At 39.6% G+C, this 27539-nt stretch overlaps 6 protein-coding genes and 1 long non-coding RNA gene across 11 annotated transcripts in view; 6 read left to right on the forward strand and 1 right to left on the reverse strand.

The window, feature by feature from the left end:
* Nucleotides 1–738: 738 nt before the first annotated feature.
* Nucleotides 739–10729, reverse strand: LOC104800944 (myosin-12). Of its 2 annotated transcripts, none has more exons than XM_010523965.1 (40): nt 10639–10729; nt 10429–10557; nt 10009–10152; nt 9746–9891; nt 9509–9665; nt 9374–9432; nt 9127–9286; nt 8887–9036; nt 8658–8794; nt 8417–8563; nt 8048–8149; nt 7918–7975; nt 7740–7841; nt 7621–7658; nt 7282–7408; nt 7033–7203; nt 6811–6942; nt 6620–6726; nt 6309–6369; nt 6056–6233; nt 5664–5869; nt 5250–5369; nt 5021–5119; nt 4657–4872; nt 4426–4565; nt 4251–4352; nt 3976–4084; nt 3847–3891; nt 3710–3769; nt 3395–3565; nt 3115–3270; nt 2830–3036; nt 2602–2748; nt 2437–2507; nt 2240–2339; nt 2097–2153; nt 1947–2003; nt 1563–1643; nt 1115–1197; nt 739–996 (listed from the first exon to the last, which is right to left on the reverse strand). In XM_010523965.1, the coding sequence occupies exons 1-40, from the start codon at nt 10639–10641 to the stop codon at nt 864–866; spliced, it is 4668 nt and encodes a 1555-aa protein (XP_010522267.1). In that variant the 5' UTR covers nt 10642–10729; the 3' UTR covers nt 739–863. The 2 variants fall into 2 exon arrangements, with proteins under 2 accessions (XP_010522267.1, XP_010522266.1); XM_010523964.1 differs by having other exon boundaries at nt 3115–3273.
* On the forward strand, nt 899–8487 carry LOC104800942. The gene is made up of 5 exons (XR_769834.1): nt 899–991; nt 1300–1342; nt 2258–2358; nt 4002–4094; nt 8400–8487. It is a non-coding gene; the product is annotated as an uncharacterized LOC104800942 (long non-coding RNA).
* Nucleotides 10730–10992: 263 nt separating the features above from the next.
* On the forward strand, nt 10993–15530 carry LOC104800941 (cation/H(+) antiporter 23, chloroplastic-like). Of its 3 annotated transcripts, none has more exons than XM_010523961.1 (6): nt 10993–11087; nt 11312–11911; nt 12357–12724; nt 12854–13310; nt 13400–13941; nt 14047–15530. In XM_010523961.1, exons 3-6 carry the CDS (start codon nt 12470–12472, stop codon nt 15358–15360), a joined length of 2568 nt encoding a protein of 855 aa, XP_010522263.1. In that variant the 5' UTR covers nt 10993–11087; nt 11312–11911; nt 12357–12469; the 3' UTR covers nt 15361–15530. The 3 variants fall into 3 exon arrangements, with proteins under 3 accessions (XP_010522263.1, XP_010522265.1, XP_010522264.1); XM_010523962.1 differs by lacking the exon at nt 10993–11087 and adding an exon at nt 11094–11202; XM_010523963.1 differs by lacking the exon at nt 12357–12724.
* Nucleotides 15531–16395: 865 nt separating this feature from the next.
* LOC104800945 (cation/H(+) antiporter 23, chloroplastic-like) lies at nt 16396–19623 on the forward strand. The gene is made up of 4 exons (XM_010523966.1): nt 16396–16749; nt 17011–17467; nt 17549–18090; nt 18190–19623. Exons 1-4 carry the CDS (start codon nt 16501–16503, stop codon nt 19507–19509), a joined length of 2568 nt encoding a protein of 855 aa, XP_010522268.1. The 5' UTR covers nt 16396–16500; the 3' UTR covers nt 19510–19623.
* A 2150-nt stretch (nt 19624–21773) lies between these two features.
* LOC104801546 lies at nt 21774–23375 on the forward strand. Its single transcript, XM_010524854.2, has 6 exons — nt 21774–21891; nt 21983–22052; nt 22158–22271; nt 22362–22883; nt 22972–23061; nt 23163–23375. Exons 1-6 carry the CDS (start codon nt 21774–21776, stop codon nt 23344–23346), a joined length of 1098 nt encoding a protein of 365 aa, XP_010523156.1. The 3' UTR covers nt 23347–23375.
* Nucleotides 23376–24502: 1127 nt separating this feature from the next.
* On the forward strand, nt 24503–25157 carry LOC104800946. Its single transcript, XM_010523967.2, has one exon. It carries the CDS (start codon nt 24695–24697, stop codon nt 24959–24961), a length of 267 nt encoding a protein of 88 aa, XP_010522269.1. The 5' UTR covers nt 24503–24694; the 3' UTR covers nt 24962–25157.
* A 2108-nt stretch (nt 25158–27265) lies between these two features.
* Nucleotides 27266–27539, forward strand: part of LOC104800947 (callose synthase 1) — a 13819-nt gene continuing 13545 nt past the window's right edge. The window contains exon 1 of one of the 2 annotated variants that reach the window (XM_010523970.2): nt 27266–27450. The gene's annotated coding sequence lies outside the window, so the exon portion shown is untranslated. The remainder of the gene's footprint in view (nt 27451–27539) is intronic. The other variant, XM_010523969.2, reaches the window with a different exon arrangement.

The raw sequence follows: 27539 nt of genomic DNA on the forward strand, positions 1-27539 counted from the left end.
TCCCTTTACAGAATGACCTAATCATCATCTCCCTCTCCGTGATCCGGCTTGCTTCAAGAAGAAGCTTACAATCACGACAGAGCGGCCATGGCCATATAGCTATAGCCAGATTGGGAACGGAACATCGGGATCAGTCTCAGTTATCAAGCGTTTTATGTGCTCTGCACTTCCAATTCTACCCACCCACTGACCAAAATCAGCATGATTGTTCATACTCCATGAAAACTTGATCGTTAAACAAAAATACAGATTCAGGGTTTACGCAGAGATACATGATGAAGCTTGAGGTTTCAAACTTAAAGCGTACCTTTGCAGATTTCGGCCTCCGCAGTTCTCTCTCCGTCGATTTCTTCTCCTGCTTGTGTTTTCGCTTCTCACGGGTGCACTTTTTATATCCTCGGTTAAATTAAATAAATTATATTTCAGCCCCATATCTTTTATATATTCATGAAAAACTCAACTAATTTCAGTAGAAGCATTAAGAACCCGACTATGATCAAAATCGGCGGTTAACAAGAGACTGCCACTGATAAGCGATAGACCAATAATCACTAAAAAAATTAGAATAAACATACCAAATTTCGAATAAAATCATAAATCCAATAATCATTTCAACATACAAAATAAATAAATTTTCAATACAGCAACAATCTCATCTACTCTACATAAATATTTGTATTTAAAGAATCGTAAAAAGAAAACCAAAAGTAGTGACGAAAGAAACCAAGAAAACCAAGAAAAGGAAAAACAAACGGAACTTTGGGGGGACAAAAAAATGAAAGAACAAACAAAAACCCTTTTTTTTTTGTATAAATACGAAATTCTCCCATTTCCGTCCTTTATGGTTTCCTTCTTTCGTCAATTCACTCGGCGAGTGTCTGAAACAGGAAGTGGAAATCAGATCGCTGTCGGAGTAGCGGCGGAGGATCCACGTCGGAGAGGCTAACGGCGCCGCCATGGAAGGATTGCGACACTTGCTCCACTGTGAACGGTATGCTGTTGAATTGCATTTCAGAAACAAGGGCTTTAGAATTCGACGACGGCAGTAGTAGAGAATCACAAAGAAAGCGAAAAGACCCTTGAAAATGGTTCTTTGGCGATTGCTTTTACTTACCTTGAATCGACGTCTAGCAAGAAGGAAGTGTTCGTCGTGTTAGCTGAATCTTCCGCCGTCAGTTTCCTCATTTGTCTGATCACCTGTTATTCCATATAAAAGATTTGATTTTGCGTTAAGGGTTTAGTTTTCCTGTGATTTTTCTTGCTCAATTAGGCAAATAATTCTTTTTTTTTCTTCTGCAGAATGATTGTAAAGGTCGGAAGAATATTGATCCCAAGAAAATAGGTAAGAACCTCAATGTGCTTAGGTTTTGAGTGTTGGCAGTTATATCTCTTGATTGAGATATTGCATTGCCAATGACTGAAAGAAAGTGGCGGTAATTGTTGTTGTGAGATATATTTTGTGGAATTCGTAGAGAACTCCGAAGTTTGTTTGGGGTAATTTGGGGTAATTCGAGATTTGTAGTCCATAACTATTTAGATAAGAGATAGAAATCATGACTTGCCTCTGGGGAGAGTCCTTGTGTTCCGTATTTGTCGTCCCAAAACATTGTTCCAATTCGATATATTTGTGGAATGCTTAGCATCTGAGGAATAAAGAACAGATGGGAAATTTGCAACAGGTTAGGAAAAGAAATTAACAGATAGATCCTATCGGCTTTCATTGTCGAGAATTTTTGTATAAAGATAGCTGGTAAAGTTTCATTTTTATTGATTTCTTACTATTCTCTTGGTGTACTCATGACTCATCAAACCTTGACTTCATGAGATTTTTGGTTGCCGTTCTTGGAAGTCTTTCTATCCAACCATACAAATTTTAAGAATAAATCTAGACTAGGATGGGGACTAATTGCATTCCAATTGACTGAGAGTTCTGTGTAATGTCTTACCGGACAAACTTCTTTTATGATATCATCCAAGGATTTCTGTGTCTTTTGATGCAAAACCTGAAGAGGGACGGTTCATCTCAGAACACTGAACTAGTGAACTTTCATTCAAATATGTAATTCAGTAAATCGATAAGGATTCAGGAGTTGTACCAGAAATCTCACAGCTTGCCTTATATGTTGAAGTTCATCCCATGGTGATCGAGCAGCCTATAGAATAAAGACACAATAACGTGATTTCTACCTGTCATCTCATTTGATATTTGCATGATTAGGCTCTAATTGCTTAAGCTTACCTCATCCTCTGCTTTCAGACACCACTGCTCTAATTCATGCAAACCCATCTTCAAATATTCTCCATTGCTGAATGAACAACATTCTCGGCGAAGCAACAAACTGCCAGAAAATAACATTTGTAAGTCGAACTACCTAATAGATAAATGCTGCTATATGTATATCTTTAATGCATGACCTGGTAATTCATTTTCTATACCTGTTAAAAAGCTGCACGTTTATGTATGAGAAAACCTGATGGAAGAGTTTTCTTGTGATCATAGATGGCACCTGGATTTCATTTAAACTCAGTCATCAAAAAACCTTCAAGCTTGAAAATTGAACTTCAACTATGGAAGAATAGGTCGAATGTCCATTCACTTACATAGTTCTCGGCCATAAGGTTCAAGATATGTTCAAGCTTGTTGATGATGTTCTGCCAGTGTACATATGATGCTTGTTGGTTTGCTATGGTTGAATGGATGCTTTTAGATATGCCTCTCAAGGTCCTGACTCTTGTCGATCTTGGTGCCTGTCACATGCGAGATATGTTACAAGTCACTAAGACAATTTTCTTTGTTATTTGATTAAACTTGACGAGGAGTATACTCACATGAATACATAGAGTTAGAAATGGGCTTATCTCTTTCTTTAAGTTATCACGGATCGTTCCATATATTTTCTCGATGTATGCAGCCAGGTGTTGCTTGAACAATAAAGCTGGGTATTTAGCTTCAACCATCAATTTTTCATTTGATATTCCATCCATTCCACTGTAGCCATTTGATATTTCCATGCCCAATGAAGATGATTGCAGTCCCTAAGATATTATAACCCAACAATTAATAAGGTTTCAATAACCTTGATGAATCAAAGGCTCACTTTGGTAAAAGCTTACTTGTGCCAAACGCCCAAATAATGTAGCGTGGGATGATCTGTTACGTCTGGATTTTGTATTATTTGTATTACTGAACTTGAGCGTAGATTGCAGAAAATATAAGAGGGTAGAGGTTGTTGTAAGCCAATATGCTAGTTCCCTTGTGTCGTTCTGGCTCTTCTGGACCAAAATTTGAGAGTGTTTTCCAATTGTTAGTTTCTATCAGGATAATAATTTGAATAATAATTTTTGCTTTCAGAAAATTTGCTGCTATAGTTGGTCAATCTCTTCAATTTACTACCTCGACGGATCCTCGGATTGTGTGAACAATTCTATCAAATATATTGGTTTTCTCTGCTTCAAATGATCTCCACTGAAGTAGTACTTTGTAAACAAAACAGGCTGCCACAGATCTGTCACTGTTGAATCTTCTCTCTTCTGTAAGGCATTTCATTAGCACATCGTGGTTTTCCTGTCCAGTCCAGGAATTACAAAATGACATAGAAAATGTTGTTAGATTTTTATTTTTAATTGAAAAAGGTTTATTAAATCATTTTTGTCCTGTTTTATATCCTATTGGTATTTTTTTCTAGTGAAAAAATTAGTCAAATGATACCTGTTGCCTATCTGTTAGAGATCTTTGTTTTGTCAACATGGTGATTGGATTTCTTGGCTCCTGAAAAAATCATTGAGAGGATGAGGAAATGTTTAATGAGTACCATTTACTTATTTCAGGCTGAAATGGTCATTTACCTTTGTTGTTTGAGTCTCTTCTTTTCTGTGTCCATTTTCTTGAATCTGCAGCGTCATAAAGGATTAATTTGAATGGTATTCTGCATTTTACCAAACAAAGTATATGAAATATTGACAAAACTTTTGCACCTTTGCTGGTGATGGTACGCTTTCAGGGGGAGTCGTCTTCTCTACGGTTGCTACCTGGCTGCGAAGAGATTCATTCTCCAACACTAAAATTGCAATTCTCTCCCTGAGACTGGCCAAAGGTTGGTATTTTAGATATGTGATGAACTAAACCTACTTCATATAAGAGTTTGTGCTTTTTTATAAAATCCATGTTGGGTAAAGAATATCCAATCCACACTAATGTGTCAAAGAGAAGCTGCATTAAGATGCCCGACTGTTTCAAATTTGGGAGATACCTTCTTAACTCTTCAGACGCTTCTGTGTCCATTGAATCAACCAAAGCTTGCTGGCGTAGAACCTGATTCTCAGATTCGAGGTTTGACAAGTTCGAATCTAATCTGAAATTTAACAAAATCATTTGTGAGCGCTAGAAGACATGATATTTGACATTAAGAAATTGTCCGTTTCTACCTTTCAATAGTCTCTTGAAGTTGCATGGCTTTTGCTTTTGCATCTTCCGCTTCAGTGAGACTGGCCTTGCTTTCTTTCTCAAGAGCAGAACATTGTGCTTCAAATTCTTCAACTTTTCTTTTTAGTTGCTCTACCTCAACCTGTATTTTGGGAATTTTATATAAGAAACATGTGCAAAATTTTCAGAAAAGTGTCTTTATACTATAAGCATCTTCATTTTTCTGATCTTACCTCTAGTTCCCCATTTTGACTTTTCAATAATTCCAATTGGGTATTGTCAAACACCGGCACTTCTTTGATGACTGGAAGAGCTTGTTCAATAGCTAATTTTGCTGCTTCTTTCTCTCGGATGATCGCAGCTTGGCTTTCATCTAGCTTCTCTTGCATTTCAGTCAAAGCATGTTGTAGGTTTGCTATTTCTTGTGCTTTGGCTTCTTCAAGATCCACCTGCAAAGAGTTTCCTATAGGTCATTTGAGCTATATATGTTCCTAGGCTTTTCCATGGGAATTATGCACTCTCAGTCTTGGGATATTGTCATCTATGGCATTTAGTAGCTGAAACTTAAAATTAACATCTGATTTAGTGGAAAATTACCCTTAGGTGCTTCTCAAAATCGAGCCGCCAGGTTAGCTCTTCTACACGCTTCTCCAACTTGTCCTTGGCTTCCTTTAGTGCCCCTGTTTCTCTTGCAGCCTGTGTTTGGGAGAAAAAAGAATCCATTCTCAGACCACACACTATATCTCACTTTGACGACAGTAGATGCATTGTTACGTGAGCAATGACATTAATTGGCTTTTTTTTCTAAATGAAAGTAACAACTCACCATCCTGAGCTTTCGGAGCTCTTTCCTGGCTACTCTAGCTCTCCAAAGACATTGTAATGCAAGTGTTGCCTTTTTGTGCTGCTTATAAGCTACAAGAGCTTCATGTCTTCTCCATTCTCTCTGTAAAAGGAAATATCTATAAGTATCAATCATGACAGTCTAGGTAACTCATCCCCTTGTCCTATCTACATTAGTGCTGTGCCTAAATGCACATACGGTCTTCCGATATATAAGAACATTTTTGCCTTATGTCATCATTCATCATCTTAGAGCACTTTATAGTTAATATGTAATTACCTTGTTTGATGCATCCTTAGTGAAATGTGATAATTTGGAGGATTAGTTATTAGCTAACCGAGAAACTTCTGATATCCTGATTCAAATTGAGAAATAGGCTAATTCAGACTCAAATACCTGAATTATAATAGCTGCCTTAGTTCTTCTTCTGTGTCTATGTTCGTTTCGAGCAGCCATTGCCCGTAAACCAGTCTGGATAACTGTTGCCGAGGCCTGTAATTTAGTGTAGCACGTCCTTGCTCTGTGAGCTCTGATGTTCTTTTGTATACAAATAGAAGCAGCTTCCCTTCGCATGTTTTCATACAACTTGCGGGCAAGTTGTGCTGTACAAGCAATAGAGATAATACTAAGTGGATGCGAATAACATTTCATGCCTGGTTGAATTTTGGATTAGTTTGTGATGTATCATGCGCTAAATGTGGCCTGCTTATATGTTAATACTAATGCCTTATTGATATATATATTTTTAAGTTCTTTCTAGAATGTTGTCATAGGTAGAAGAATGAAACCTCTCCATAGTTTTTGCATATGAATCGCAGCCCTTTTCTGGGCAAGGAATTGTTTTCTCGTTAAATAAGTTCGGATCTGCCTCTGAATGCGTTTAGTTGCACCAGCCAAAATCTCAGCTCTTCTGGCATCCAATTCGGCCATCTGTCCGGCCCTAAGAAATATCTTTGTTTTCCCTATCTGTAGATGGCCAATCAAAATGCAAGTTTAGATTGTCTGTAGCAGATATTTTGCTAACCACTGTGATAGACATACCTGGTAGCCTTTTAACCCCATTTTGTCGCAGATGACAGCACATGCTGACTTTTCGTCGGATCTGCCCATATATAATTATGTTTGTCAGTGTTGATTGCCTCTGACAAGACTAAGATTGAAGTTATGATACATATTCCAGATCAGTTAAAGTGCATAACCATAACATCACACATCTTTTCGTAGCTTTTACCTATCCTACAGCAATATATGTTTTTTCATGACTTATATGTCTAAGTAGTCTGTCCATAGAGACTATATCTTTACGGTGAAGTTTAAAGAAAAGAAACTATTGGTAGGATAGTTAATAATACCCATCAGGAACATATGCTGCAAGCATTGCAAAACGATCAAGGAACTCGTCAAATGTTCGTTTTGTTGGATAGCCAGCACAACTGATCCTTATTGCCTCTAGCACACCCTGTCCAGATATCCAGATTAACTTAAAGAAAAGATTTTCTTGAAAGACGTGAATTTGTTTACATGAACTTCAGACTTAGCTTACCCCACATCTTAGTTGGTTTAGGACATTGTAGTTCTCGAAAATCCCAGGCTTTAGGACTGTATTTGGCTTCACACATCTAATATAGTGGGGCTCTGTTGTGTTCAGTGTTTCCATTAAAGATTGGAGTTGTTGCTGGACGTATAATTAGTACAGCAATGAATCAATATACCTTAGAAATGTGCAAATCGATTGCTTCCTTTTCTAGAGAATTGTATTGCTAACCTTGAAGCGGGTCCCTATGGATGAAAACTTGGACTGCTTTGATGCCTCCTCGGGAAGTGGTGGAAACAAATTGGCAACAAAAAAGCACTTTGATGCATTTAACAAAGCTTGATGTTCTGCTACAACATAATCCTTGTTCTTGTCGAGAAATTGATCTGCTTGGTAAGTAACCTGAGGTAAAAAAGCTTGTTTAACTACTAGCTTTTGTACCTACATTTGCTAAGCATCTAACTGCTTTATCTATCTTACATCTCCTGCATAATGGTTGATGGTGAAGTCTGTCCGGGCAAGCTTTGGTTTGCTGAATCGCTTGTGTCCTTTATATGTTTGATACATTTTCTGTGCGAATGTCTCATGAGTCGACTTGGGGAACATGCTGCAGGGATGAAGAACCTTATGCATATGCCAACAGGTTGGGATAGTGGACAGATTTCTGCATAATCTATTTATTTATTTGATTTGCTTTTTGCTATCATCCTAGTATACCACTTAGTTACCTAGTGGTTAGATTGTCGGTCAGACTGTATACAAATATTAAGTGAGTTTCATATGATTTTATCCACAGCATATGCATGTTGATGCACTTACCATGCTTCATCAAGTAGAGCAATTATACCTCCAGGTTTCTGCATCAAAGATGTCATCAATTTTCTGTAGTAGTTTATCCACGTCATCCTGATCTATGATGTTAGTGTCTGAGATCATACCTTCTCAATAAGATCTAAGACATCCTGGTTATCAACAAATTCAACATAGCTCCAGTCTATTTCCTCTCTCGTGTAATCTTCCTGCTCCATCTTGAATACGTGCTGCAGGAAAAAATTTCCTTGGATAAATTGTTTGCAACATATTTTTTGTATTTGACGTTCAGATATTATTTCTTACCTGGTTAAAGTGTTGTTGTAATTTCTCATTTGTGAGATTGATGCATAGCTGCTCAAAACTATCAAATAAAGGGCAGTATCAGATCTTCCTTACTGCATGCAACATATTTTTCATGACTACCATGGTATACCTGTTGATCTTAAAGCTCTCAAAACCATAAATGTCGAGGACTCCAATCAAACTTGCAGCATTTGGGTCTTGACCAATTGAACTGTTGATCTTATCTACAATCCTGCAATAGTTTAAGTTTCCTCGCTTAGTTCGGAAAGGATCAAACTGAGATATGCTCATTTAGGCAAAGTCCTAAAGGAAAGTATGCTAAACATGTTCTCAGTTCCTCACTCTGATCTGTTTGCTGTTATTTTCTATAGACCTGGATCCCAAATTCAAAACCTTTATCCATGTTCTCAGAAATTAGGATTCATGTGGATAACAGAGTTGTTACTGCTTGATGGTCTTTGAGAATTCCATTTTTGTTTCAGGGTTTAGAGTTACTTACCAGTCAAACAGCCTGGAGTATACTGTCTTGGCTAAAGCATCACGACTTAGAGCAGCTGAACCTGGGTCAAGTGGCTTTGTGATGTTACCATCTGGAGTTACTATGACGCGTTTACAGAGTGAATCCTCCAACATCTTCTCATCACACCTGCAAAGGTGAACAATTTGGAAATTTTCAAATCGTCATTGAAACATGTGCAAAATTCTTTATTCGGTAATTGGGATTTGCAAGAACCACATACATCAGTAACTCTGCTGCTGTTTGAAGATGATATTTTGATTTATCATCCTTCAGTTTTGAAGAATCAACTTCTTCCCCTTTAACAAACTCGACATTTCCAAGATGGAGGATTGCTGCTACAACTCTGAATATAGCATCCTACAGCGATAAATATCTGTTGTTACTTGACATTGGTCAAAAGCTATATCATTATCTTTTTTGCATCATTTATATTTTGGAAAGTGTCACACCTGCTCTTGTGGTCCGATTCCCACAATGTCCATCGCATTTCTGGTCTCCAAGTACTCTCTTGCATCATCCACATTGGCGACATCATAGCAGTTTGTTTGATTTAGATAATGGAATGCCCTTGGATCACCTAATTTGAATTTCTTGACATCCTGAAAAGGCAAACAGTTTGATATTGTGATTGTTCTATGGACAGGTTTTTCTGGCTCTGTTGCTTTTGGGATATATAAACTGAAGACAACCTCTGGTGGTGCTGAACAGAGCATGTAAAAGCAGTGATAATTTCTTTCAGGGTCTGAAACTTGGCAAACCCTTGATCGTTCCAGAAGATAAGTTCGAATTGCAGCTCCAGAAATTTTTCCATGCTTGTCGAATTGGATCTCCACGAATTTTCCAAATCGACTGATGTATACCAAAAGAGTTACTATTAACAACCTAAATGAAGAGACCAGTAACTGCTGCATGTGTGAAGAGTGTCTCAGACACTACCTTGAATTGTTGTTTTTCACAGTCTTGGCGTTCCCAAAGGCTTCCAAAACTGGATTGGACTGACAGAAATAGAATGCTGGGATCAATTGATTGAAGCAGGTGAATCAGAAATGGCAAGCGCAGTACTAAACTCACCTCCAAAACCTGTTGCTCAACGCTTCTTCCTTCGGTATCTGATTTTCCTCCCATGAATGCAAGATATCTCATGAGCATCTTGGTTGTCTCGGTTTTTCCAGCTCCACTCTCTCCACTAACCAGTATAGACTGGCTTCTGTTCTCATTTATCATTGCCCTGGTAAAGGAAGCTTCTGGTTAACTTTGATTTTGCCATAACTGCTTAATTACCTTCCTTTTACAGTAAAAATCATGTACCTGTAACTAGTGTCTGCAACGGCAAACAGATGCGGACTTAGCTCTCCAAATGCAGCTCCTTTATACTGCTCCATCATATGGACGCTATACAAATGTGGCAGTCTTTGGAATGGATTCACCGCGATCAGGATGTTTCCGGTGTAAGTCTGCTCTATCCAAGATTTGCAATCAGATATCTTTAAAAGAAACTTTTAAGCGTTTAATCAATTCCATGTTCAAAGCTGCAGAATATGATAAGGTCCCATACACGACGTCCATCTTACATATATCTCGTTTAAAGCAAACCGGCAAGCAAGATTGTGGAGGACCCCTGGCTCATGGAGGTAAGCCAATTTGGTCATGTCATCAACTCCAGCGGGCGGCGCCTCTGTATCTTTTGGGTGGATACTGGAAATATTTGCAACGATCTGGAATTGAGGTGAGCACCCTATGTTAGTGCATTCTGTCTACAAGTATTCTGGATGTTGATGTCAGTCTTTTATTCATTCATTGTCCACCTTATTTTTGCTCCAGCGGTTCATAGCATATCAAAATCCTTCCCATTATCTTTGGTTCTTTTTGAAACTGTATGGAATGAGATTGGGTTTGAGTAAAATTTTTCTCGGTGTTCTAGATTGAGTATAATGATGATTCCTACTTCATGCTAGATCGGACAAAGAAAAAAAAGGAAAATAACTGCTCACAGTGTTCCCATTCGTAGTGACTATGGTGACATCGATGCCTTTAATTTCTGTCACTTGGCCTTCAATCCAAGCATCTTCAGGATGCTCAGCCCAGACGTGTGACCCGAGTGTGATATTTACAGGTGTCCCCTGACATCATTCATCAAACAACCATTTCAGCAGTTCAGTATAGAAGTTAGTGTATGCAACAGAAGATGATAGGGGGCTTACCATGGCTTGTGTTCTTGCGAGTTTTTACACTTGGAATCTGCAGCAGGTGAAGGTCTTCTTCTGCGGGGCGGAGAGGGAGGTAGAGCTTGACAGCAGAACAGAGAGAAAGAAGAGTCCCCTTGAGGGAGAGAGATGAGAGGGATGAGAGGTGTTTCAAAGAAATGGAAAAGTTTGGGAGAACTCTTAAGCGTAGAAGCAAAGAAAAGGTGACTCTGAAGCCAAGAAAAATACAGGAAATGGTACCCCACCGATGTCTCACCTTTTCTTCTGGTTCAGAGATCAAAATGCAGAAATGGCGGCATCAGTACAGGTTCAGATGTGATCTTGTTTCTGGTCTACATAGTTTCTGATTTTCTGAACATTGGATCAGAAACAGTTGGTGCAAGGTCACAACATGTTGTCTTTCAAGCTTTTTTGCAGCTTCCTTTTGAGCAAATGGGTCCTCGTAGGTAAATATGAATAGCTGCTTTTAGAATTCTAAAGTTGACTGCTTTACAATTTGATATTTGCATCTGCGCCAACTTTTTGGCAATGGATCGGCCCCGGGGGGCCGGCAATGGCCAGGTATTGTTAGCTGTGAGTTTTTGATGACACACACAAAAAAAAGTATCAAGCATGCCATTCTTTTTCTTCAAAGACATTAATGCCCTTTGTGTTCTTTCCATTATTGCAGGAACCAAACTGCCATAGTTACCAGAAGTCGGAACCTGAGAAAGGGTAGGAAGAGGACAATCTAGAGATTCTATGGGAGTCGTCATCAATGATGAACACTTCATACTTGTCCAAACCCCATGTAAAAGCTACAGCTTTCCAAGGTTTTCGTGTTCTTCTGTATCCTTTTTCTTTATGGGCGGTCCAGATTCCTCGGCTAAGGCCGGTGCCTGAAAGTTGGTCCATTTTGGTAGAAAGAAGCTAAATCGTTTCTGGAGGGACCAAAACAGCTAAGGCTGCTTCCTTTCCAATCCAGCTTTTTTTCTCTCTTTTCTTTTCTTTGTATACTCTATCCTCTGTTTATTTTAGTAAATTATACAGTTTATTATATAGTTTTACACACACCTTTTGCAGGAGTTGAATATTCCCACAGCATCATTGTCTGTCGCTTCTTTTCATCAATGATGATTACATGTGCAAGCTCATGTTTTTTTTTACCCTTTACATTATATTCATTTTACTGTCAATATTTAACAGTCAGATACAAGTTTTCTTCTACGATCAGATTTCAGTGTGCATTTGAAGTCGAAATATTCAGAACTCAGCATGCTCCTCCAATCTTGTAAGTTGACCCTTCATATATCTTTTTATTTTATTACAAGACCTTTAAGTTGGTGATGTCTCACTGCATCTTGAGCAGTTAATGTACTTGTCAAGAAGCTGATCGAGCCCTGCAAAATTGACTTGGAATATATATATATATATATATATATATATATTGGATTGAAATAATTAAAACTTGCAACAGGAAACCGGATAAAAGAATACAATTTTAAATTAGCAGCTGTTAGGAAGCCAAACTGTAAACATAAATAATCACCCATTTCGGAAGAAAAAAACCATCTAAAATTAGTGTTAACGTTCCCACACGCGCTAAGCACAAGTTATAATTAGTAAGAAACAAAACCATGACTGGTTGTTAGTGTTAAACGACAATAACTCATGCAACTAAAACCAACGGTTGCTCTTTGTGCATATCAATAACCCCACCTTCCCCAAAACCAAAGAATACAATCACCAGACCAGATTTAACCTAAGCCTCCGTACGCTGTGATTCTGTCCGTACTTACGTCCGTACGTACGGAGGAACGAGGATAATAAGAGGAGGAAGAAGAAGAAAATGTCTGCAGAGGTGCATAAGGAGGAAAACGTGACTTATTCCATAGTCGATGTTTCACGTTACGGCAAAGTCGTATGTTATGAAGAAAAGTACTTGTTCCAGAACAGAGATCTCAAGGGATGGCAGAGCGGAAGCACGATGTCTTCCGCTCTCCCATTCTTCATCACTCAGCTCTTAATCGCTAATTTTACCTACCGAGTCCTCTACTATTTGACTCGGCCTCTGTATCTACCTCCGTTTGTGGCTCAGATCTTGGTGAGTTCAGAATCAAGACCGTAGCTTTGTGTTGATTAATGGGTTCGGACCAGATCATTCTCGTTTTTCACTTCTTTGTTAGGGTTTAGGTTCTTGATTATTGATCATTGGTCGTTGTAATGGTTGCAGTGCGGTTTGTTGTTCAGCCCGAGCGTGTTTGGAGATACGGAGTTCATCGTCAAATACGTATTCCCTTACAGATACACATTGGTTCTCGAGACCTTTGCGAATTTGGCTCTTGTGTACAACATTTTCCTTCTTGGACTCGGAATGGAACTCAGGATGGTGAGGTTCACCGAGTTAAAACCTCTGGTCATCGCCATTGTTGGCCTGGTCGCCTCATTACCACTCGGCATTGTCCTCTACTTTTTGCCTGGAAACGGTGTTTCAGACAAGGTCCTGGCCGGTTGTGTCTTCTGGTCGGTGGCCATGTCCTGCACAAACTTCCCTGATCTTGCCAGGATTCTTGCGGATCTTAAGCTTCTCCGCTCAGATGTCGGAAGAACTGCCATGTCTGCATCCATTATTACCGATATGTCCACTTGGGTTCTCCTGGTTCTTGGATTCGCCGCTTTCAGTAAAACAGGTATCATTTGATGTTTCTCACAACTAATCTGTTCCAATGGAAGGAGAAAAAAAAGCTAACCAAAGCACTTTTCCTTACACATGAAACAGGAGAATTTAACAAAATGATGCCATTTGTGATCCTCTCGACAGGAGGCTTCGTCCTCTTGTCCATATTCGTGATCCAACCCTTACTCGCGTGGGCTTTCTCCAAGACAATGAAAGGAGGCCATATCGGAGACACCCACGTCTGGTTCATCCTCGGTGGCGTCGTCCTCTGTGGCCTCATCACCGATGCTTGCGGTGCACATTCCATCACCGGAGCCTTCCTGTTTGGTCTCTCTATCCCTCATGACCATGTCGTCAGAAACACGATCGAGGAGAAGCTCCATGACTTCCTCTCCGGGATCTTGATGCCTCTTTTCTACGTCACTTGTGGGTTAAGATCCGATTTGCGGTACATGTTCCAGTTCACAAATCAATTGACGATGGTCGTGGTCATGGTATCGTCATTCATGGTGAAGATCGTCACGACGTTCGCCGTCTCGTTCTTCATGCCGATGCCCGTGAGAGATTCCTTGGCTCTCGGTGCTCTTATGAACACCAAAGGCACTTTGTCTCTTGTTGTCCTCAATGCCGGTCGTGACACTAAGGTATAATATGTATTATGTATATGTATATGTCTGAATTCGTTTCGAAAATGATCCAGATCCGGAAAAAAGAAAGGAATCTTGATGTTGACATATGCACGAGTGCAGGCTCTGGACAGTCCGATGTATACACACATGACGGTTGTGTTATTGGTGATGTCGCTAATCGTGGAGCCACTCCTCGCCTTAACGTACAGACCAAAGAAGAAGGCGGCACATTACAAGCACCGAACGGTTGAGAAAATCAAAGGAGAGTCCGAGTTTCGTGTCCTGACATGCGTTCATGTCCTTCCCAACGTCTTTGGAATCACCAATCTATTGCGAGCCTCCAACCCGACGAAGCAATCCCCTCTCACCGTCTTCGCGATCCATCTCGTGGAGCTCACAGGCCGAACCACGGCCTCTATGCTCATCATGAACGACGAATGCAAACCCAAAGCCAACTTCTCTGACCGTGTCAGGGCTGAGTCAGAACAGATTGCGGAATCCTTCGAGGCCTTGGAGGTTCATAACGACGCGATGATGGTTCAGACCATCACAGCGGTGTCGCCTTACGCGACAATGCACGAGGACATCTGCGCGTTAGCGGAGGACAAGCGTGTTTGCTTCATTATATTACCGTATCATAGGCATCTGACAGCAGATGGTCGGATGGGGGAAGGGAATGCTTCTCATGCTGATATCAACCAAAACGTGCTGAACAACGCGCCTTGCTCGGTCGGGATTCTCGTGGACCGTGGAATGGGAATGGTACGATCCGACTCGGTCCATGGCGAGCCCACAACGAGACACATAGCCATGCTCTTCGTGGGTGGGGCGGATGACCGAGAGGCCTTGTCTTATGCTTGGAGAATGGTCGGACAGCACATGATCAGACTCACGGTCGTAAGATTCGTCCCGGGGAATGACGCGTTGGCCTCGGCCGGGAAATCAGCTGGGTCGTACTCAAAGGAGAAACAGGTGGACGACGAGTGCATATACGAGTTCAACTTCAAGACCATGAACGACCCCTCCGTCACTTTCATCGAAAAAGTCGTGAACGACGGACAAGACACGGTCTCGATGATACGAGAGATGGAAGACAACCAGTCGTGCGATCTCTACGTTGTCGGAAGAGGATACAACGTGGATTCCCCGGTGACGGTGGGTTTGACGGATTGGAGCAGCAGTCCTGAGCTAGGAACGATAGGGGACACACTCGCTGCGTCGAATTTCACCATGCACGCTTCGGTTCTCGTGATTCAGCAATACTCCTCCGTGAACCGGCAAGCGGCGGCGGCGGCGGCCATGGCTGCCGGAGGAGAAGGGAAGGATAAGGAAACGGATAAGAGCTCTCGTGATGCAGAGCCGTTTATGAAGACTATGCACAATGACGAAGAGGATGACGACGACGAAGATTACAGAATCGGCGTTCGCAAGTGAAAAGCGTTTATGCCGGTGGAAAGTACTTGTTGTTTTTTAGGTAGATTTTTTTTATATAAAATTTATATTTGTTTATATATATATATATAATCTGAAATCTATCAGCGTACAGGTTTCATAGATTTCGACCTTGTAATTGTTAATCAATTAGTATTCTTAGTATTCTCGAACCGTTTCGTACTCCCATGCATCCCACATTAATTTAATACCATTTTGTAAGCAGCCAGTGATAATTTTAGAGATTAAAGTAAATATCGTGACTATTTTTGTAACTTTAAGAAAATAAGATAGATTCGTAATTTTAAGAAAAGACCAAGAGTATGTTTGCAATCTTACAACTTTTAATTAATAAAATAAACTGAAATTTTGCTGGATATTGAAATATGAATTAAAAAATCAAAGGTAATTTCGTAATAAGTACCAAAAAATATTTTTATAACGTCAGATAAATTTGAATCACACTTTAATATTTAGTAAATATCGGAGAATTTTAGTTTTTTTCCGGATACTCACGGAAAAAAAAAGTCCAACTCATACAAATTTATAAATATTACGTTTGTATTCTTGGAGCCTGGAATAGCCAATCGGTCAACTTTGACCTTATCCACGTTTGAAACATGAGACATGTTACGTGTTACTCGCGCCATATTAAATGCCTTTAAATTTGGAAATACAGTACAAGTTTTCCCAAAAAAAAATAAATGTTTATAAACTGTATTTCTTACAGGTTAATTTATTTAAAAAATAAATCGAATAGGATAAACCAACAAAAAAAAAAATCTATCGTGATTTGGTTCAAATTTACGTCCACGTGGACCAAACCCAAAACAGTTCATATTCAAACATGGTACTGTTATAATGTTTACTCCAAATTAAGACCAAAATACGAAAACAGCTATAAGTGGTTTGAAATCTATTAGATCTATAAATAGAACGAAGAAAAAAAACTGTAATTCGTTATGAGTTTTTTTTAACCTAATTAACACATGAACACAACGTACAAACACTTGCTCCGACAACAATTTTAATCTGTCATTAACAAGAAACAACTCCGATCTCTGCACGCAGACTCCGGCCGCCGTACGGTCCGTACATAGCTCCGCCGGAAAAAAAAAAAGATAACCGTACGGGTGTCGGAATATGGTCATTAACACGACGAGGACGAACGTGAGTTATGTGGTGGACGAGTCGCGTTACGGGAAAATCGTGTGTTACCCGCAAGAATTTCTGTTCGAGAAGAGAGAGCAGAAGGCGTGGGAGAGCGGGAGCACCATGGCTTCCGCTCTCCCTTTCCTCGTAACGCAGCTCTTGGTGTCCAATCTTAGCTATCGCGTTATCTACTACTTGACCCGACCCCTCTATCTACCTCCTTTCGTGGCTCAAATCCTGGTAAGTCGTAATCGAGAACAAGACGTATGTATATATATATCATAAGGGTGGATTCGAATCTGATATCTTGAATTCTTGAGAATATCCGACATCAGTCTTGCTCCTATTGAAGTTTCTGGGTTTCGTCCCGAAGTTGTCGTCATGGTTTTGGGTTCGGAAAGCTCGTAAATTTCTGTTGACTCGGTTTGGTCAAAGTCCCGTTTCAACTGTTATGTTCGTGTCTGATTGTTGATAGCTTCTTTCTACTGTGTCATGGCGCAGTGCGGTTTGCTGTACAGCCCGAGCGTGTTAGGGAACAAAGGGTTCATCATTCAGTACGTATTCCCGTACAGATTCACTATGATCCTCGAGACCTTTGCCAACTTGGCTCTCGTCTACAACATCTTCCTCCTCGGACTCGGTATGGACCTTCGCATGGTCAGACTGACCGAGCTCAAGCCCCTCGTCATCGCCGCCGCCGGTCTCCTTGTCTCCTTACCCGTCGGCATCATTCTCTACTTCTTGCCCGGAAACGGTGCCGAAGACAAGATTCTCGCAGGTTCTGTCTTCTGGGCCGTGGCTCTTTCTTGCACCAACTTCCCTGATCTCGCTCGGATTCTTGCCGATCTTAAGCTGCTCCGAACCGACATGGGAAAGATAGCGATGTCTTCGGCCATTGTTACCGATGTCTGCACCTGGGTTCTTCTTGTTTTGGGATTCTCTGTCTTCAGTAAAGCTGGTAAGATCCCCAAGATGGTTTGATTTTGATTCTTCCCTCTTCTTTGATGCATCCCCTTCACGCAAAACTTTTGAAAAACAGGAACGTTGAACAAGATGATGCCCTTCGTCCTCCTTTCCACCGGAGGCTTCGCCCTCTTCTGCATATTCGTGATCCGACCCACCATCGCCTGGTTCTTCTCGAGAACTGCGAAAACAGGCCATACAGCCGACAGCCACATCTGGTTCATCCTCTCGGGCGTCGTTTTCTGCGGCCTCGTCACCGATGCTTGCGGCACACACTCCATCACAGGGGCCTTCCTCTTCGGCCTCTCCATCCCTCACGACCATCTCATCAGAAACATGATCGAAGAGAAGCTTCATGACTTCCTCTCCGGGATCTTGATGCCTCTTTTCTACATCATTTGCGGGTTAAGAGCCGATTTACAGTACATGCTTGCGTTCACTGATCCCGTGATTATGGCTGTGGTTATTACCTCATCGTTTTCCTTGAAGATTCTGACAACAGTCATTGTCTCCTTGTTCATGCGAATGCCCGCCAGAGATGCTCTGGCTCTCGGCTGTCTTATGAACACTAAGGGAATTTTAGCACTCGTGGTCCTCAACGCCGGTCGTGACACCAAGGTATGGTTTTTAAGACATTCCTCGGCTTTGTCCGAATCTGACATATATACGAGCTATTTTTCTGATAACTCAAGGTGAGTTACGTATGCATGCATGCAGGCGTTGGATAGTCCGATGTACACTCACATGACCGTCGTGTTTCTGGTGATGTCGCTGATAGTGGAACCACTTCTTGCCTTTGCGTATAAACCCAAGAAGCCGTTGGTCCATTACAAGCACCGTACGATTCAGAGAGTCAAAGGAGAGACAGAGTTCCGTGTCATGGCGTGCGTCCATGCCCTTCCCAACGTCTTTGGAATAACCAATCTCTTGCAAACCTCGCACCGGAGGAAGCAATCGCCTCTCAACGTCTTCGCCATCCATCTCGTGGAGCTGACGGGACGGACCACGGCCTCCATGCTCATCATGAACGATGAATGCAAGCCCAAGGCCAACTTCTCCGACCGTGTCAGAGCTCAGTCCGACCAGATTGCTGAGTCATTCGAGACTTTGGAGTTGCATGACGATGGGGTTATGGTCCAGACCATCACGGCCGTGTCTCCTTACACGACGATGCACGAGGACATATGTGCGCTTGCCGAGGACAAACGTGTGTGCTTCATCATATTGCCATACCACAAGCAAATGACATCAGATGGTCGAATGGGCGAGGGGAACGCCTCTCATGCCGATATCAACCAAAACGTGCTAAACCACGCGCCTTGCTCGGTTGGGATATTAGTGGACCGTGGCATGGGCATGGTTCGGACCGAGTCATTTCCGGCATTGCCCCCGAAGACCCAGGTAGCGATGCTCTTCGTGGGCGGAGCCGACGACCGAGAGGCCTTGTCCTACGCTTGGAGAATGGTCGGTCAAGACACGGTCAAACTCACTCTCCTGAGATTCGTCCCTGGCCGGGACGCGTTGGTGTTGGCCGGGAAGGCCGCAGTAGCTTACGAAAAGGAGAAACAGGTGGACGACGAGTGCATATACGAGTTCAACTTCAAGACCACGGACGACTCTTCCGTGACTTACATCGAAAAGGTAGTCAACGACGGACAGGGCACGATAGCGACGATACGAGAGATGGAAGACAGACACTCGTACGATCTCTACATTGTCGGAAGGGGATGCAACGATAATTCTCCCGTGACGGATGGTTTGACGGATTGGAGCAGCAGTCCTGAGCTAGGGAGCATAGGGGACACGCTCGCTTCTTCCAAATTCACCATGCACGCTTCGGTTCTTGTCATTCAGCAATACTCCGCCACGAACCGGCATGGTCGGGTTGCGGCTGCGGCGGCGGCCGACGGAGGCGGCGACGGAGAAGGGGACGAGAAAGAACCGGTGAAGACTCCGCGTGATGCAGAGCCGTTCATGAAGTCTATATACGATGAAGATGACGAAGAAGAAGAATACAAGTTCGCCATTCACAAGTGAAGAGTTTTTCTCTGGCGAAATTTTAAAAAAGAAAACACTCACATTTAGTTATGTTTCTTGGATGTTATAATCCCAGCACTTTGGAGAAATTTCTCAAATATTGTATTTTGAATATATTATTGTGGACCGTAGACTTTTCAGCTATAATTGTAACTTTTATTGCAAGGTAAAACATATGATTGGTTGAAATCTCCATAAAAAACAGGCTTTTTTATTACAGATATTTAAAAAAATGAAAAATAATTAACCTTCGGACAGAAAGGTATGTTGATCGACGATTTTTTGCTAAAAATAGAAATTTTCCTTTTTCAAACAGATCCAAATCCAATAATATAAATGTAAACTCTCAATTGAGTTTTTCTTTATTTTGCAGAAAATTTCATTGTCATAATTATAATTTCTCTTCTCCTAGGGTTCGCTGAACATGCATGCAGTATCATCTATTGTAAGATAATTATTTGTATTTTATTTTATTAACCAAATAATGAATATATATATATATATAGTAGTTTTCTTTTAATAAAGTTCTAAAATCAAAAGATTGGTTTTGTCTTTTTTCGCTGAAGCTGTTTAATTCCTGTATAATTATTTAGGAAGATTATTCTATAAAAATAGCGTCTAGTTAGTTAATGTATATATAATTAACTCGTAAACACTGCGGATGTAGTGGGGGATTATATAATTAGTAATCTTAATATTAATATTAGAGAGAAAAAAGGCACCCAACGGTTTTGTATCTTAATTTTATAGACCTTATAAGCTTAAAATGTTCGTAATTATATATATATACATATAGATTGCATAAAAAACTTATTTATTCGGTGGTTAAATACGGCAGGGCGTTTCGGTTCGCTTCTTCGGAACCGGACCAAGTGAACCGTTAAAACGGTATTTTTCCTGACCCGAAATCGCTGTCATTTTCCGAACCATTTTTAAAGAACCGAATTTTTCCAGAACCGAACTGAACCGAACTTTAAAAATCCCGAAAAAACGAATATTTTTAAAGGAAATCTAACATTTTTTTAATAAAACCCGGAATCAAACCGAACCGATACCGAAACCAAACCGAAACCAAACCGAACCGAATATAATAAAAAACCCAATTGATACCTATTTTTGTAAAACCGAAAGAACTGAACCGAACTTTAAAAATCCCGAAAAAACGAATATTTTTAAAGGAAATCTAACATTTTTTTAATAAAACCCGGAATCAAACCGAACCGATACCGAAACCAAACCGAACCGAATATAATAAAAAACCCAATTGATACCTATTTTTGTAAAATCGAAAGAACCGAACCGATCTATTCCATCCTGAACCCGAAACGCCCACCCTAACAGCAGGTTTCTTTGATCTTATCGTTCTTTGCCCACGAAAATAAGTTTAATTGGGTTATTGAAAAGATTGGTCCCGTTTTGGAAGTCGTAACCTGCGGTCAAAAGGCAAGCCTATGCAATTAATAAATCATTTGTATTAAAGGATATAATTTTTTGGCAGGTGTAAAAGGATATTTAATATATTAAGGTATCACAAAATTTCCACCATATTAGGCCTATATATAGAATTTTTTATAGATTTCTTTTTCCATATGGTTTGAACGAGGCAATGAATATCTACAAAATATCGGTATATATCTAACTTTATGTCCATTTGTAATATTTGCATATATATATATATATACACACGTATTTAAATGCGATAAATATGTCAAGTTAATAATCACGATAAATCAGCAAAGCAAGACTTTCTCTTCTTTCTATTTTTACATAAACGCCAAACCATAAATCTCCCAAATAATATCTTCGATCGAAATCTTTTTTTTATTCTTCTGCTCCATCATCAAAAGCCAACCAAAAAAAAAAAAAAATCATAAAGAAAACACATCTACAAAAAAAAAAAAAAAAAAAAAAAAAACGGGGAGTGATCTCGAAACCCGACGCATCGTCTTTCTAGTCGTACGAGAAATGTGCGGTTCCGTTAGTCCGCAACACTTTTCTTCGTCTATCTATGCGTATGTTCCGTTTTTTTTGGGTCCGTAAAAATACGATTTTCTCGGGAAAAACACTTGTTTTGTCCGATCTTGTGCCGTGTCTGAAAAGCAGAGAAGTAGTCCGGTTTGGTTTTTTTTTTTTATTGTTCTTCGTCTTGATTTTTTTTCTCTATTTAATCATATTTTCCTCTTTTTTTATATATAAAAAAGTTACGAGTTATTGTAAACAGAAACATTAAGAGGAAGACGACCAAAAAAGAAAAGGGGAAAAATATGGAGGGAGAAGTGAGAAGAGTGAACGTAGTTTACTTCCTTAGCCGTTCGGGACATGTCGAGCATCCTCATCTCTTGCGTGTTCATCATCGCAGCCCCAACGGCGTCTTCCTACGAGGCTCGTTTCTACGATTCTCTCCCGTATTCGATGTGTATATATGTATACATTAGTTGCGTTTTTTTTTACTGTGGTAATAAATGGAATGCAGATGTAAAGAGATGGTTAGGGGATGCGAGGGGGAACGCGATGCCAGATTCGTTTTCTTGGTCGTACAAGAGGTGGTGGTGATGCTCGATTGAAGTTCATACGTACGTTGTTGTCGAGATTTTGTTTTCGATTTCGGATGTATAATGGAATCGAGATATGCGATTGTGGTGTTGCAGGAGATACAAGAATGGTTATGTATGGCAAGATCTGTTGGACGATGATCTTATAACACCGATTTCCGACAATGAATATGTTCTTAAAGGTTCTGAGATCCTCCATGCCTCACCCAATGCCAATGGTGTGCTTTCAAATTTCATTTTTGCGAGCATTCGACATTTCTAAGTACGATATATATGTTCTTATGGGTTTACCTGAAATACGGAGCATTCACTGACTGTAGGAAAGAAAGCTTGGGGGCCAAGAAACGGCGACGGAGCGGATGAAAGCCACCAGACTTCGACGACGGAGTCTTCGAGAAGATCCACCTCCGGAATCTGCAAAGAATCTCCGATCTTCGGGTCTCAGAGATCGTCGGCAGGAACAACGGTGACCGACGAGTCGATAACGAACGAGGAAGAGACGAGCGTTCTGAGGACAAAGAACCTCCAAAAGTCTGACGACTTTCATCAGTGCGGCGGGAAAAACGCGACGGACGGTGACGGTTCGACGGGAAGGCCGAGCGTGTCGTCCTCGAAATCGTCCGCGAGTTACAGGAGGAGCAAGAGCTATTCAAGCGGGGCTTCGCTACAAGTGCTCCGGAGTCTGATGACTTGTGGTGGCTTGGACATAAACGACACCGTTTTGATGCCTCTGAATAGGTTTTCCAAAGCTCCTCCTCCCTGTTCGGGCTGGGAAGAAGATGAAGACAGACGCCATTACCAACAGCAACAGCACTATTCCCGGTACGACCAAAACCACTTACTTGTAATAATATATATTATACCATAGTAAAAGTATATGTTATATGATACAGATGATGTTTTTGTATAGTAAAAGCTTCGACGGGGCATGGAATGGGCTAAAGATGAAGGAGAAGATCGAGTTCTGCAGACCAAAGTCTGCAATGGCGCCGATCTGCTCGTAATTATTCCCTCTCTTTCCACGACTTAATATTTGTCTCTTTCGAGACATTTTCCGGGACGATGACGATGCCGCGATGTATATTTCTTTCCTACGGACAGGCAATGTGGGAAAACGTTCAAGCCGGAGAAGATGCACTCGCACATGAGACTGTGCCGTGGGATGAAGAACTCGGCCAAGAACGTGTCCCCGTCCGGAAATACGAAGACGGCGCCGGTACGACCGCAAGGGATCTCGCCGGAAAATGTATCGGCCGGGCGATACGTTTTGTCGGCGAGGGATTGACGGCGGTTGACGGAAAATTGTCAGCAAAACTCCAGCAAGTTTTAACTCTGACAGGTGAAAAGAGTTGTGTTTTCCGGACATCATAGATTGTGTTACTATATATATATATATATATATATATATATATATAATATGAGTTACGGATACAAAATCGTGTAAGCATGTCGGGGCTAACCAAAAAAATCAGCATTTACTCAGAAAGTTTTGTGGTAAATCTAAATTTCTTTATTTTTTTGAGATTTTTTTTAGAGAATTATGCTTTCTAATACGATTTTTTTTTATTGATGGGTACCAAAATATATAATAAAGAAACATTATATTTAAAATTTTGATATAAGAAAAAACATTACGTTTATTTTCTCTCCTTATACACTAGATTCGCCATTTATACGTTCTTCGTATGTACGCTTCATAATTGTCAAGACATGCCAAACTATAGAAGCGTATATTTTGCGTTATATTTTAAAATTTTAGGTGATCATTTTGATAGTTCGATCATATTAAATTTCTTTTTCCTCGTGACAAAAAATATAATAGTATTATGCTTTCGGCGGGTGGGTTAGACCACAATAATGGACCACGTCCGCGCATTATTAGTTTTATGCGTATATGTATATATATATATACCCACGTTTTATTTTCATAAACATTTCCTCTTTTAATTTTGAGACCATTGATCATCTTCATATACGTGTGCTTATACAATATACGATTGATCATACATGCACAATATCATTTAGAATTTTTGTATTATATAATTAAGCCTCTCTTTATAAATATAGTGATTTTAGATTTAAATAATATCAATCTCCAATAATATTCTAGTCAAATATAATATATTCCTAACATATCTATCTTTAACTTTTAAATAATTGGTTACCTAAGATTATTTCCAACGTTGAACTTTTTAGCTCTTCAAAAATTACCATCTATATAAGCATGAAATTAAAATATATACATGGGATGGGAGCTAATATCAAGAGTCTTGAATATTATATCTCTTTTTCCATATGGTTTTACCGATCATTATTTCTAAAATGAAGCAGATGATGACGTGTCAGTTTGACCAGATAATGTTCAAAGATTTTGGAATTTTCAATTGCAGTTCCCCAATAAAATAAAATAAATTCTAACTTGGTAGGTTCTGCGTCTACGCGCGCAGTCAAGTACGTAATGCTCTAACTCCTTGTGTGTGTATGTATATATATACGCACACAAGCGACTTGAGCTTCAATCTCTTGTCTCATTTCATCGCTCTTGCAACAAAAAAAGAACATTTTTTTGTCACGACCCATCAAATATCTGATCAGTTATCGTCTGAATCTCATCCGGGAATCGATTGGGAGAGATGCTATTGAAGGCTATGGCGTTTGCCCTGGTTCAAGCTTTGGTGTATCTCATACTCTCAAAATCCTCGAGCTTGTTCTCGGAGAAGAAGACAAAGAGGCCGTACAGTTTCCGTCCGGCGAGGTCCGTCAGCATTCGCCGGATTCTTGCGGCGCTTCAGGACATGCCTCCCGGCGGTGAGGCTTCTCCTTCTTCAAAGGGTTCCCTTGCTTCTCCTTCTTCGCAAGACGAATCATCAACGATGTCGGAATCTGTGACTGCAGTTTGAAAGTTTGGTGGTCATGGGGCGTCAGAGATTCTTCCTATTATTGTGTAGCTTTTTCAGAAACTTGCAGAAGAGTCGCCATGTTCAAAGCTTTCAAGCTTTTCTCACTCCACCTGCTTCTTCTGCAGCGGATATTTGTTGGGATTATTTTTATCAATTATGGACCAACCATCTAATCGAACATTATTATTATGTACTATTTTATTTATTTTATAATTATGATCTAATTAAGATCTAAAGTACCTAATTGCCATTTCTATAAAATATGGGATTAGATACCATTGTCATATTTCTATTTTTTATGGACGAAATTACAAATCAATGAAAAATATTTTTTTATAGATTAAAAATTATGATCTTTAGATCACATATCTTTTTTTTTTTCAAAATTTTTATAGCCCATATTGTGACTGTTTGTGTGTTAATCTAAAAGAACAAATGTTAATCGTTGTTCAGATACCATAGATTCTATTACGAAAATAAATTCGATTTTTCTCGTTCTCACGATTGTAAATGTATGATATTATGGTTTATTTCCACGTATCCTTATTGTTAAATGTTAAATATTTAACAGAAAGAAGAACTAGGAAATACACAAAGAGAAGAAGGAAATACATGACGAGAATAAATAAGTAAATATAATACAGGAAAGGAGGATATACATATATGTCAAGGAAAAGGATATTATAAAGGACATAAAAGAACACACGACCAATGAATGTGGTCCTGTCTCTTTTCACAAAGCCTCGAAAGACACTTCTTACTTGTAACCAACGTGGCCTGCTCCTTTCAAGAAAACGACTATTTATGTGGCCTTTCGCATATAATTTCTTTAAACTTTCCATTTATATAGTTTCTTTACTAGGAAAATATATGAATACTTCATATTAACTAGTCTATAGTTTATGATATAAATTAATGTAAGTGTCAAATCTCCTATAATTGGAACGAGATTTGAACCATGATGATCTAAAGTGACATTTACTTCATGTTACAATTTTTTTTTTTATAATCTTGAAGTTCACCGTACCTTTAATCCGACTACATCTTCCAGAGAATCGGGGAAGCCAATGTGAATGTCCCTCCCCACGTTTGGGTTTGAACCCAAAATGAGAGCATGCTTCACATGTTTCTCTCACCAGTAGACCACTCAAACTTGGGTTCCATATTACAATCTTAGAATCTACCCATTTGTTTATTTATATATGGGATCATTTGCAATAGCGGGGTTGTTTCATGGCAAAAATAAGTCACAAGGGAAAAAAAATATGCATACATTTTCATCGACTTTTCTTTAAAAAAAATACCGGGTGAGATGTGTTTGAAAATTAAAATTTAATATGAAAATATAGATAATTTTAAAATTAAGTAAATATTTATCTATATGTTAAATTAAGATGTTGTATAAGTTTGTTAAATAATTATCTGAAAGCTATAAAGCTAATCATTAAATAATAGACAATTATCATAATATTGTAAACCTTGTTGAGTTGCATAGTATTTCTATAATTAAAATCCGCTTACCAAAGGCGATAAAGCATTTGGTCAAATCATCTAAATATGTATAACATTATCAATTATAGATTAAAAAATTTTATTTATAGATGAAAGAATATAAAATATGAAGCAAGGCCGACGGGTTGCTCCTATGTCGATACTTGGTTTTTTCGTGTCATTTTCATGCTTCATGTCACTATCATGCTTACACATAAAGATACATATATATATATATATATGTATATAATCGAGACCATGTTACTATAAAGACGAAAGATAAAGAAGAAAAATAGTTGGTCTGTATTTCCACTGAATTTAATCGAAACCATGGTCACTAGAATAATATAATTTACATAAAGTTAATTAAAAAAATTTCCGGGTGTTCTCTCATATAATATTGTTTACTTATGATATTATGCAAGGCTAAACATTGACTAAAAATACGATTAGTAATTAATTAAAACCCATGCAACAATTAATCATTTGAGCGATGAGGGGAGACGTGACGATAATATAGTCCACCTAACACATACAGTGACTATGCAGTGGAAATATCAGACGTTCAGAAAATGAGACGGACCATATGATTTATATTTTGCTTATTCATTACAATATGATTTAAAGGCAATAAATCTGCGAATTGTAATAAATGATAATTATGTTATCCGTTATATTTTATTTCGGTTTTGGAATATTAGGGGACAGACCCAGCAGCTTCTATACAAAGTAGGATAGAGGTGATGACGTGGAGGCCTGTGATTGGTAACACGAAAAGATGGAAAAAAAGGGGTGAGAAAATTAGCAACAAAAAACTTGGCGCCTGCAAGCCGTTGCTTTCCTCTTCTTCTGCTCTCTTTCTCTCTACACGCAGAATTGAATTCTGTAGAATATCTCTCTCTCTCTGTGATGCTGCTTCAGCTTCTTGGCGAAAGGTGATAGATGGGTGTTCTGTTCGTCGATCGCGCCTGTCTTTCTTGATCTTGAAGCTGTAGTAGGTTCTTCTTCTCTCTCCCTCTTTCGATTGGTGGTCGCCGATCTCGGGTGTTTTTTTCTTCTCTTTGTTTGTTTGTTCTCTCTCTTTCCC

Source organism: Tarenaya hassleriana, unplaced genomic scaffold, assembly GCF_000463585.1.
Source record: "Tarenaya hassleriana unplaced genomic scaffold, ASM46358v1 Cleome7, whole genome shotgun sequence".
NCBI lineage: Eukaryota > Viridiplantae > Streptophyta > Magnoliopsida > Brassicales > Cleomaceae > Tarenaya > Tarenaya hassleriana.

Coding starts and splice junctions, on each gene's coding strand:
- LOC104800944 (XM_010523964.1), bottom strand. Junction 8,795..8,886: donor GAATCGGACCACAAGAGCAG/GTGTGACACTTT, acceptor TTATCGCTGTAG/GATGCTATATTCAGAGTTGT. Junction 4,085..4,250: donor GCGTCTGAAGAGTTAAGAAG/GTATCTCCCAAA, acceptor ACCTTTGGCCAG/TCTCAGGGAGAGAATTGCAA.
- LOC104800941 (XM_010523961.1), top strand. CDS start 12,470: ATGTCTGCAGAGGTGCATAAGGAGGAAAACGTGACTTATTCCATAGTC. Junction 12,725..12,853: donor CGTTTGTGGCTCAGATCTTG/GTGAGTTCAGAA, acceptor TAATGGTTGCAG/TGCGGTTTGTTGTTCAGCCC. Junction 13,311..13,399: donor CGCCGCTTTCAGTAAAACAG/GTATCATTTGAT, acceptor CACATGAAACAG/GAGAATTTAACAAAATGATG.
- LOC104800945 (XM_010523966.1), top strand. CDS start 16,501: ATGGTCATTAACACGACGAGGACGAACGTGAGTTATGTGGTGGACGAG. Junction 17,468..17,548: donor CTCTGTCTTCAGTAAAGCTG/GTAAGATCCCCA, acceptor TTTGAAAAACAG/GAACGTTGAACAAGATGATG. Junction 18,091..18,189: donor ACGCCGGTCGTGACACCAAG/GTATGGTTTTTA, acceptor GCATGCATGCAG/GCGTTGGATAGTCCGATGTA.
- LOC104801546 (XM_010524854.2), top strand. CDS start 21,774: ATGGAGGGAGAAGTGAGAAGAGTGAACGTAGTTTACTTCCTTAGCCGT. Junction 21,892..21,982: donor CAACGGCGTCTTCCTACGAG/GCTCGTTTCTAC, acceptor AATGGAATGCAG/ATGTAAAGAGATGGTTAGGG. Junction 23,062..23,162: donor GCAATGGCGCCGATCTGCTC/GTAATTATTCCC, acceptor TCCTACGGACAG/GCAATGTGGGAAAACGTTCA.
- LOC104800946 (XM_010523967.2), top strand. CDS start 24,695: ATGCTATTGAAGGCTATGGCGTTTGCCCTGGTTCAAGCTTTGGTGTAT.